The sequence below is a fragment of the Sciurus vulgaris genome, assembly GCF_902686455.1.
Source record: "Sciurus vulgaris genome assembly, chromosome: 6".
Taxonomy (NCBI): domain Eukaryota; kingdom Metazoa; phylum Chordata; class Mammalia; order Rodentia; family Sciuridae; genus Sciurus; species Sciurus vulgaris.
Genome location: NC_136466.1, coordinates 63,572,990 through 63,585,109, shown reverse-complemented (window position 1 = coordinate 63,585,109; position 12,120 = coordinate 63,572,990). Strand labels below are relative to the sequence as shown.

At 38.5% G+C, this 12,120-nt stretch overlaps 1 protein-coding gene across 1 annotated transcript; it reads left to right on the top strand.

Moving 5' to 3' along the window:
- Nucleotides 1–3,265: 3,265 nt before the first annotated feature.
- On the top strand, nucleotides 3,266–7,389 carry LOC306664176 (serine protease inhibitor Kazal-type 7). The gene is made up of 4 exons (XM_079144943.1): nucleotides 3,266–3,425; nucleotides 4,238–4,267; nucleotides 5,101–5,221; nucleotides 7,111–7,389. Exons 1-4 carry the CDS (start codon nucleotides 3,365–3,367, stop codon nucleotides 7,154–7,156), a joined length of 258 nt encoding a protein of 85 aa, XP_079001069.1. The 5' UTR covers nucleotides 3,266–3,364; the 3' UTR covers nucleotides 7,157–7,389.
- The last annotated feature ends 4,731 nt before the right edge of the window (nucleotides 7,390–12,120 follow it).

Below are 12,120 nucleotides of genomic sequence, written 5' to 3'. Positions count from 1 at the left end.
GCTATTTGACTCTTCTAAAGCTTGCCACCTCCTAACACAGTCTTTATGGTCCCTTCAAATCTCTGACACACTCATTTCCTGTCCATAAGATCACTGTTCTTCAGTTTTCATTCAGTGTCATAATGAAATTTGGTAAAAATACATAGCATGATACTAATAGTGCTACATTTGCCTACTGGTCATCAATTTTATATCCACTGTTAACTATCTGATGTGTCTCCATCAATGGCTATGCCATGCCTTCTCCATCTTTCTCAAGCTACCAGGCCATCTCAATTCTTCCACTGCAAAAAGCAACCTCAGCACTCCATGGTCCAACTCTACCCTCCAATTGGTCCCCCTTGTCTCTCTTTCTCTCCCTGTTAAAAATATCAATATCCACATTTATCTACACACCTGTCTCCTGTGTCAGTGGGAATATGTCACTTCATCTGTGCTCTTAATATTGTTCCCTACCCCTCAAGAGCCTCTAGATAGCCACCCTCCTTTATGTATTTTACATTTCTTTTTTTTCCCTTTATTTTAGGACATACCCAGTCTACCCAAGACCTTGATGAAATCTCCACTTCTTCCATTCCTCTTCTGTTTGACAACCAATTTTCTAAAAAACTAATTTACAACCGTGTTTACTCCTGATCACCCCTCAATCCCATTTCTACATCTCTTTGCTAACAATGCATTTTGAAAGTGCAAAAACACACTCATCTTAAAACATAATGACTTTTTCTCAGTATTCATTATCTTTCATAGCAAACAATAAAACTGACAATTACCTTTCCTTATTAGAATCTTCTCTTCACTTCTTTTCCATGGCTGAACTCTGCATAGTCTCCTCCATTAATTGGTGTCATGATCTTAGAAAGATTACTTAAATCCTATGAGCCTTAACTTACTCACAGGTAAAATTAGGGTAATAAAAATTCCTTCTTCAAGGAGTTCCATACCATCAACTACCTATATGCAGATCTAATTATAAGCTTGGCACCCTGATATATACACGTTCACCACACACTGACATCCCTAAGAGATTTTATATATAAATCTATGAACTGGATAAAGTATAAGTCAACAACACACCACATATAGGACTACGGTCCCAAAAGATTACAATGGAGCCGAAAAATTCCCATCACCTAGAGATGTTATGGCCATAATAATGCGCTTTAGGCACATTTGTGGTGATGCTGGTATAAATAGCTCCAACTGCACCACCACTCTTATAAAATATAGGACATACAATTATATGCAGCATAGAGCACTCAGTAATGGTAATAAGTGATTCTGTTACTGGTTTATGTATTTGCTATACTATACACTTTTATTGTTATTTTGCCATGTAATAACACTTATATAAAAAAGTTTACTGTAAAATAATATGCTTTGTGATGCCTATTACAGTCTCATGGATCTCATGCTTACTGTGGTTCTTATTGCATCATTTTCTCTTGTACTTGATTAATCTTTTTTTTTTATTTTTGTTTTTTGGTTGTTGATGGACACAATACCTTTATTACATTTATTTATGTGGTGCTGAGGATCAAACCCAGTGCCTCAAGCATGTGAGGCAAGCACTCTACTACTGAGTTACAACCCCAGTCCTTGATTAATTTTATGTTTTGTTCAGAAGGCCCTAGGAGCAATAAGTGACATTACACACAATATACACACAATATACACTATAAATAACCTAAGTGTGTAGTAGGCCGTGCCATCTAGGTTTATGTAATTTCACTCTACAATGTTTGCACATCACCAAAATTGCCTAATGACCCATGTTTTTGAACACATCCCCCACTGTTAGGTAACACATGACTTTTTGTGTGTACGACCACACAGGTGTATGTGTAAAAAATTACTTAACACCCCAAAGCACCCTGGGTGGTAAACATCTGTTTTAAAGATAAGGAGATTAAGCTATCTAGAGGTAACCTACATATTTAAAGTCACACAGTCACATTTTTAGAGGAAGATTGCAAATGAGATCCACTGAACTCAATGCCTATGTTCTTCACCAAAAGATTATATTGCTTCCCAAAAGACAAAAGACTCCAAACTTTAGCAGGTCATGCCATGTCATTTATTATTTGCATCGTCTGTTTTGTTTGTGCAGTGTTTCAGAATGTGCTAAAATAACCTGCTAGGCAGTGGACTGATGGAACAGTCTATTGCCTTCCCCCAGGTTTTCATACATATGTCTCTGAGCTCAATAGACAAAGAGCAGCCGTTTGGGCAATGGTACCTGGCCAATGCGAGCAATCCATAGCATTGACTCTGGGCGCCTCATTGATGAAAACAATAATCATGATACCATAAGAAAAAGCACTGTGCTCTAGGACAGACCTTCATGTAATGGGTTTCAATTACATAACTGTAGTGGTTAACAGACCCCACTGGACAGGGGATGAAACTCAGGCTTTGGGATGTTCTCTGTGCTGTTTGCCACCTACTTCCAGGTCTCCCCCTTCTGGCCTTCAGGGGACAAGTTAAGATGAACTGCATTACCTCAATAACCTCTATGGTTGGGAAAGGCCAGTTACAGTGGAGAAGTAACAGTGGTGTCGCTTCTGAGCTGGGATGCTTATCTCAGTGCTGAGAAGACAAGTCCTCGGGAATGTCTTTACTTCACCTGACAGCAATATTCTAAGCAGTGGCTCCTTGGTTCACTTGGCAGCCAGAGGGAAGGCAACACAGCACATCAGAACACCACCATACATGGAAAAGCATTTGCATTGTTTTAAGTCATGAAATCTCAGGGTTGTGTTACCATGGTACAATGAGCATTCCTGATTGATATGGGCTCACAGCTTTTAAATGACTTATCCAAGATCACACAGCTAGAAGATGGCAAGAGTAATATGGCAATGCCCTCTTCCAGCCTCATAAATGCTAAAGTTCCTTTCACAAGGTCCCCACCTGCTTTCTACATTCATTGTTTCAAAAGGGTTTTTAAAAATATATTTCCAAGGAGCCAAAATATAAATATAGGTACAGCCTGGCTAGTCTGGGTCTAATATCTTCCACTAGTAAAATAAAGGAAGCTTGAAATTTTCACTTATTTCACTTCTACATGAAGTTTAGAATTCTAACAGTCCCCACCTATGGCACAAGCAGCAAAGCACCTCTCACCTTAAATAACCAACTTATTGGTCAAATAGGAAGTAGCAATTAAGTGACAAGAACTGTAACACCATCTGGGTGTGACCTGATTTGAGATCCTTTTAGGTCCAACTCTGAGTCTTGATGACCTCACCAGGAAGGTGGAGAAGCCAAGGCTGGTCATATAAACAGGATCCCTTTCCTAGGGCATGGCCCATTCAGTGGTGTGACTGTCTCTGGGAAACCTCTGTGACACAGCACTGGCACCATGAAGATCATTGGGGGGCTGCTTCTGCTCTGCACAGTGACCTATTTCTGCAGCAGTTCAGGTGAGTTAAGGGGGAACAGTGCCCCATGGAGCCATTAGCTGTTTTCTCAAGTAACCCCTCCTTGGATGTGAGTGTCTGAGAGAAATGTCTGGTTGGGTAGATTTAAAGTTGTACCGATAAGAGACTCTGTAAGAGAAAAAGCCCTGGCTTATGGGAGACTCTCGTGTCTCAACTGGAGTTTGAGGGAGTTTGGTCTAATATTTTCCTTTTCAAGGATTCTTATTTGCATCCATGGATTAAGAAAAACAAAATTTTCCATAAGTTTTCCATTTCATAAGGACAATGGAAGTCGTCTGTGTTATTAGATATGATTCTAAGTTAAAAGATGCAAGAAAACTAAGTGTCTTCCCAAACCAATACAGGGACATCAAAAAGAAAACACACATCCCTAGAGATCAGGAATAAACAATTAGATTTTCATAAGATGAAAAGGTACCTGGTTAAAATAAGGCATTCCAATACTTTCTTTTATATTTATTGGGAGGGAGAAGATAGCAAAGATAGAACCTCAGGTTCTTACAAGCAATACTGCAATACTTCTTGTTATTGTTTTTGAGCTACTATCAAAGGCACTATAAGCTCCAGAAAACATCCCTTTATCAGTAAAGGAAGGAAATGTTCTTAATTCTCTTTATAATCCATTGGACATTCAACTTCCTCAGCAAAGGACTGAGATTTTGCATATATATAGTTGAGAACCGTGCTGAGACTCCAGAGGAATGAGAATAAAACTTTAGAGGACAAAAATTAACACTATTAATGAGATTTCAAGGCTCTATTCTATTTTTAACATTTCCATCTGTATCTTTCAGAAGTTGCCAGTCGGCCTCTAACAACAGTGAGTATGTTAAATAACACTTCAATTTCTACTTCTATTGATTGTCAGTCAATGAATACTTATGAAACATACATACATGATTATTTCAACATATTTAGGGTGAGTAAATGGAGAGGCAAACTCTCCATAAAGATACACTGCGTTCAGAAGGTAGTTGAAGAAATATGACTTAAATACGTACAACCGTATCCAAAATTTTGTCATTAACTCCAGAACTAAAGGAGATTCACTTCTAGCTGAGTGACTGGTTACGTTGTCATGGAAGGGAAAACATGTGAGAGACAGAACAGAGGCACCTCAACTGATTGCCCAGGATCTGGATTTAAATCCCAATCCTACCACTTACCAGTGTTGACCTTATAAAAGTTATATCTCTTTGTAAGTTTTCATTTCCTCATCCAGAAATAAAGGAAATAGCAGCGTTTGCCCAATTCAGTTGTTCTAAATATCAAGCAAAAAAATGCATGTAAAATATAAGTGTCTGGCACAGAAATGCTCATCAACTGTTAATTGAATGTAGTATTATGAGACAGACATCATTACCCTATGTACATGTATAATTACACAAATGGGTTGAATCTACAGCATGCACAACCATAGAAATGAAAAGTTGTACCCCATTTGTGTACAATGAATGAAAATGCAGTCTGTAAAAATAAAAAAACAGAAATGGCCAGAAGTCTAGCATTTCTCAGAATGGTGATATTATTACTTATTAAAGTAGCCTCAGCAATACCAAAACATAACAAAGCTGAGACTTCTAGTTCCTACAGCCAGGGACACCCTGCTTGAGGTCTGGGTAAAGAGTAGAGCATTCCATTCTGTCTAACCAGGTAGACTGCAGCATTTACAAGAAGTACCCAGTGGTGGCCATCCCCTGCCCCATCACATACCTGCCAGTTTGTGGTTCTGACTACATCACATATGGAAATGAATGTCACTTGTGTACCGAGACCTTGTAAGTATCACATGGGAAGAAAAAGTTCTGGGATCAGGGTTCTGGATTTACGAATCCATCCTTTTTCCAGGAGCCTGCTTAGCTCTCTATAAGCTATACTAATCCCCACCCAGAGAAGCCGATAGGAGCAGAAATCTGACTGTTGCACAGTCAGAACAGGGTTGGGCCTGCTACTCGGCCAACTGGGACTGCTCCCATCCAATTACAGAACCTCCAATTCCTGTTTGTCAATGTGGGGACTCTAACAAGACCATGAGTTCTCAAACTGCTATCCCTTGAACCCAGAGGGTTTACAAAGGCAAGTTAGGAGTCACCACAAGGGTTAAGGTGGCTGTTTGGAATGATCTTTAATCCCAAGTTCAGTTTGTTTTTTTCTGTTTTGTTTTATTTTGTTTGCCATGCTTGGGATTGAACCCAGGGACTTGTGCTTACCCAAATTTAGTTTTAAGTAGTGTTCCACACAACTTCTTGTTTGAAAACAATGTCCAGAATTTCACACCAAAAAGTAATAGAAAATCATTTTCCTATCTAACTTCCAAGAAAGGTCACAACCTTCATGGAGCTTGATTCTTAAGCTACTGTGGCTTGAGTTCCTTTATCCTGGCTCTCCTGAAGACTCTCAGTATCCGTAGCCTTACAGGGGAGAAGGGAACCAAAATGATTGTTTTTCTTTTGTCTAAAATATGGGATGCAGTCTGTTGGTACTTAGACCAGAATTCCAAGGACATGTTTTGTTTAGGTATTTTGTTTGGCAAGCACAGTGTTTTGAAGAAATGTTACTAGGCAGATGTCACTTTTTTGATGCAAGACTTGCAAATTAGCACTTCCTGTCTCACACTAAGTCCACTTGGTATTATTTTTAATTCTCCTTTAAGCTACTAGATTTTGGCTACTTGTTTTAGATCTTATATTCATCTTTGTAATTATCTCAGCAAGTTAGAATATCAAGTTGGGATTGAGCCCAGAAGAACATATCTACAGATTTATTTCTGTTCAGAAAGTTGTATTTCTCTAACATAGACACGTGGGACCCTTGGCCAGGAAATGAGTTACATCCGTGGGACACTGAAGGGACAGGGCGGAAGTCCTCCCTAATTCAGGTCCAGCTCCATTACAGGCCTTGCTAACCAGGGAAAGCTGAAGGACAAGCCCCTCAGCTTCCACTATTAGAGTCCTCTTCATGGCTGTTTCAAGACATGGTGATCAGCCAAGCTCTGTGATCTGTGGAGAGAGCAGAGTAGAATCATCCTTTGTCTTGGGAAATTTTGCTCCTGTCTCTGGCAGAAATAGCCTGTGGCAAGAACCTGACTTTGATGGAACTCAGTTCTCTCATTTGTAAAATGAGGTTCTATCTCATACCTATGGTTGTGTTTTATTTAGCTTTTTCACCACTGTGACCAAAAGACCTGACAAGAACCTCTTTAGAGGAGGAAGTTTATTTGGAGGCTCATAGTTTCAGAGGTCTCAGTCCATAGTGACCAATTCCATTCCTTGGGGCCTGAGATGAGGCAGAAAATCATGGTGGAAGTGTGTGATGAAGGCAAGGAGGCCAGGGCATGATGATCAGGAAGCAGAGACTTCACTCACAAATACAAAATACATATCCCAAAGGCACACCCCGCAATGCCCACCTCCTCCAGCCACAACCTATCTGCCTGCAGTGACCACTCAGTTAATCCCTATCAGGAGATGAATTCGCTAAGTGGGTTAAGGCTCTCATAATTCAATCATTTTGCCTCTAAACACTTTTGTATTGTTTCACACATGAGCTTTTTGGGGGACACCTCACATCTAAATCATTACAGGTGGTTTTTTTTAGCTCTTCTATAAGATGTTAGATAAGATTTCCTCTTGTTTTAATGAATCTTGTTAATCGTGTCTTCCCATAGGAAAAGTAATGGAAAAGTCCAATTTCTTCATGAAGGAACATGCTGACTTCTTTACAGACATGGACAGTGAGCAGTGATGTCCTCATGGTCTTCCGTGTCCCTGGGCTCACTTCCCTCCATCTGTGCTGATGCTCTGCCGGGGAGGGTCGGGGATGTGGAGCCAGATTCAGAGTCACCTTTACTGAATGAAGAAGTTGTGCTCTTGCTTATGATCTCATGCTTCAGGGACAGACTGGCTTCTTTTTACACCTCAATAAAGGAGCCTCCCCAAAGAGATTATTTTGACTTTGTTCATCTTTGTTTCTTAGATCAGATTTATTATCTTCTGAATACAAGTCTTATTATTCAGGAGAAATTTTTGTTAAAAAAAAAAATACCAAATGGTTTTCAAGCAATATGTGTGTGCATGACTCACACACGCATACATGCATACACAGTACTTACACACGCACACACACACACACACACACACACACACACACACACAAATGCCAGTGAACACTTCACCCTCTCCTGGACTCTTTATTTACTGAGTACTGAGAACTAGCCTATGGAACATATCGATTCTTTCTTTTGGCCTCTTTTCCAGAATTCCTTCAAAGGGAACATTTTCATTCCAAGATGTTATTCCTAGAAGGAAGGTTTTCCTGCCCATTTTTTTCTAGAAGCAAGCCATGATGTCTCATGAGATGGGAAACCTCCTGCTCCATGAGGAAGCACATTCACTGCCATCAAGGTCTGACTGCTGGGCTGCTTGCTGTACTCATTTAGAGTAGAAAACCATATTCAGGAGGCCATGAACCAGCAGAGTCAGTGAGACCATCACAAAGATTACCCCTCTGTCCAATTTATACACTTTCACATATTTGAAAATGAATACTTTCTCTTCATTAAAATTTATCTTTTTCAGGATAAAATCCTCCACTTCATTCAACCACTTCTCAAGAGGTTATATATGTCAATCATGGATAAGCTCTCTGCCTGGATCTATTAAAATCAGGCATTGTCCATTTTTTAAAACATTTTTAAGACTAAATCTCTTTTTTTAGTCATAGATGAACACAATACCTTTATTTTATTTTTTATTTTTATCTGGTGTTGAGGATCAAACCCAGTGCCTCACACCTGCTAGACAAGCACTCTACCACTGAGTTACAATTTCAGCCACGGGATTGTCCATTTTTAAGGTTTGTTGGTATGTTACCCCAAAATTGACTCATCACCCAGTATTTGTCTGATAAATGCAGAGAAATCAAAACTAATCCTACCTACCAATCCTTTCCCTCTATTAATGCAGCCTAACACACAAAGGACCATAATTATAAGATAGAAATGCTATTAAAGTGAAAAATAGTGTGTTTGCAAGTATTAAGCTTGCTGCATAAGAGTAATGAGAAACTTGTTAAAAGAAAGATGCCAAGACTCCACTCCATTTATTAAATTTAGCAAACTGAAGAAGCGTAAACAATCTTAAATTTTAATTGGTGTACATTTGGCATTAGAAAACTCAGAGATAGATATCCAACCCCCTCAACACAACAGGGTCTCCAGGAAAAGAAAAATCATGAGATGACTAGGAAACACCTTGTGGAGAAGTGAAATCTGATTTGGGCCAGATGTGGCAGAAACATAGCTATTCAAAAGAGTTCTTGGCAAGTAGGAACTGAACAGGCCTTCACTTCTCTTGCCAATTGGACCATAACAATAGCCCCCCACCCAGTAGTCACTGTGAGGTTGTATTCATTTAAAAATGACCTTTGGCAGAGGAGTTTAACCAGAACATCCGCTCAATATCATGCCCTTTGTAAAGAAATAACCATTTCCCAAGGATGGGCACATCTTGCCTGAGTTCCCTCACTCTGGTATTTCAGTTTTCCTCTGGTGAGAAAGTCTCATCATTTATGAGCATTTCCTGTCTGGAAAATTTAGAAGCATACTTCATACTTTGAAGGGAATAAAGGTGAGTGATTTTATTATGGGAAACAGAAAATTATTCTTCACATTTACTGTCATTTCTTAGAAATCCCTCCTATGCAAATTATTTTAAAAGAGCAACTTTTAGTCTTTGTCTTTTTCACTCAGTTTTCTTTTTTCCTAGACCTTTGGTAGTACCAAGTATAAGATCAGTTTGATTCTCTCTATTATCTGTCTAATTTTAAAAGTTGTTTCGAAATGATGACATCCCTTTAAATTTTTAAATCTTCTTTCCAAACATGACTTTATCATTTATAAAATAATTCCATAAGAATTTCCTAATACCTTATTCTAGTTAATGAAGATTTATGATAGGAACAACCAAAAATAGGAATGATTCAAGTTAGTTTCCACTGAAGGGTGATATTTGTGACCAAAGACTAGCAGAAACTGATTTAAAACCAGTGGAGTTTACACGTATTTCTTAGTATGGCACATACAAGTTGATTTCCTTCTCGTCCTTTTTCCCAGGGAAAGTCAAAGTTAATCTCCACCACATGAAGCTGCTAAATAGGATAGATATGAGTATAGAGTGGATTTCTTTTAAATTTTACCTTTCCTAATTCAGGCCTTGTAAGAAAAATGATTTTGTTTAGTTTTGCTCACCTGTTTGTGTGACCATCTGCTTTGCAGGGAGGTGGCTTCATCCTCATCATCACTGTCTTCATCTTAACACTCCACCAAGTGGCTCAGGAGAGCACAGGGAACAAGTATGCTTCCCCAGCCTGAACATTTCCCAGGGTGTGACCTTGGGAAGGTCACTTCATATTTGCAAGAATCTCCTTGATTATAAAATTAAGAGAATAATCGTCTCTTACCTGAATTTGCCATTTAATGGTCATGAAGATTTATGCTTTGACTTTTAAAAATAATTTTCTAATTTTATTTCTTATATTTAAGCCTTTGATCTGTTTTGAGTTAATTTTTCTATATGGTTTCTTTCACTGTTTTCCAGTTGTCCTAGCATCAAGTTTTGAAAAATAAAAACAAAAACCTGTTCTCTAAAGAATTATAATGACACCCTTTATAAAAATCAGTGCACCTTATATCCAAAACATGCAAAAAACTCAAGCTACTCAATCACAATAAAACATATGGCTCTATTAAAAACATGAGCAAAAGACCTGAACAGACATTTCTCAAAAGAACAACAACCAACAGGTTTATGGAAGAAAAAAAAGAAAACTCAACATTTTTAATCATCAGAGAAATGTAAATTAAAGCCACAATGAGATATCACTCTACACTTGCTAAATTGACTGTTTAAAAAAGAATGAAGAGGGCTGGTGATATAGCTCAGTAGTTGAACCTTGCTTATCGTACACGAGTACATGAGGTCCTGGTTTCCATCCTCCTTACAGAAAAAAAAAAAAAAAAAAGAGAGAGAGAGAGAGTGTTGGTGAGGATATGGAGATATGGGGAAAGAACAACCCTTGCACACTGTTGATGGGATTGTAAATTAAGACAGTCATTTTGGGACAGGGGTTGTGGCTCAGTGGTAGAGCGCTTGCCTAGTATGTGTGAACCACTGCGTTGAATTCTCAGCATCACATATAAGTAAATGAATAAAATAAAGGTCTATCAACATCTTAAAAAATAGTTTTAAAAAAAGACAACCATTTTGGGAAACAATGTGAAGTTTCCTCAAAAAACTAAAAATAGAATTACCATATAATTCAGAAATCCTATTTCTGGGTACACATCCCAAAATATCAAAATCAGCAAGTGGAAAAAATGTCTACACTCCCCTGTGTATTGCAGCATTATTCACAATACTCAAGATGTGGAAACAACCTAAGTGTCAACCAGTAGATGAATGTATTACACATGTGGTGTATATACACAGGAATATTATCCTGCGTTAAAAAGGGAGGATATCTGTCATTTTCATGAGTTCCTTTTAGTTATACATAACAATTGAATTAATTTTGACATAATTATAAAAGCGTGGAATATAATTGTTCTAATTCAGTTGCTAGTACTTCCCCTTCCCCTCTCTTTCTCCCTCCCCCATTCCCTTTCCTGTACTCTACTGATCTTACTGCTATTTACTTATTGTTTCTTTTTAATTAGTGTCTTGTGGATGTCCACGAAGGTGAGATTCACTGTGGTATATTCATATATGTACATACAAAATTTAGATCAGATTCATTCCCTTGTAATCCCCCTTCCTCTTCCCTTCCGGGAATGGGGGATGTCAACTCCATTGCTCTTTGTTCTTTTCTTTTTTAATCCCCCTTTCACATTTTTTGGAATAGCTTCCACACATTAGAGAAAATTCAACCTCTGACTTTTGGGGACTGGCTTATTTCTCTTAGCATGATAGTCTCCATTTACTGGCAAAAGTCATAAAGTCATTCTTCTTTATGGTTGAGTAATACTCCATTGTGTGCATATATAGCACATTTTCTTTATTCATTCATTTGTTGAGGGCATCTAGATTGGCTGTATAGCTTGGCTATTGTCTTTTGTGACAGAATGAGTGAATCTGAATGACATTAAGTGAAATAAGCCAAGCACGGGAAGACAAATACTGCATGATCTCACTTAAATGTGGAATCTAAATATTTGAACTTATAGAAGTAGCCTGAAAGGTCTTGTTTACATGAGAAGAAAAGACTGTGTTGTGTTGAAAATCACTTCTGAGGTGCTCAAGTGATTCTGTGTGTCGAGGATTTCCTGGTTCCCAGATTTTGCAATGGTTCCCTTCCCACAGGTGAACTCTTGAAGACTCTGGGACCAGCTTTCACCAGGCGGAGAAAAGGCTTAAGAAACTGGAGCCCTAGTCAGCCCAATCCTTGGGAGCTCATCATAGAGTTGCTTTTATGTTACTCCTCCTCTGATGTGTGTCTAAATATTAAACTTCAGCTGTGGCTCTTTGGGCTTCAATTCATATAACTTTCTTATTCCTTGGCCTTGAGCATCCTTGTTAAGGCCCTGACCTCTATGGGAACTGCTGTGTCTGGACCATCATCTCTTTCTCCTTTTCTCCCTTCTATACTGACATTTAAAAGAGTTTTTCTAGTGCTCTGGTCC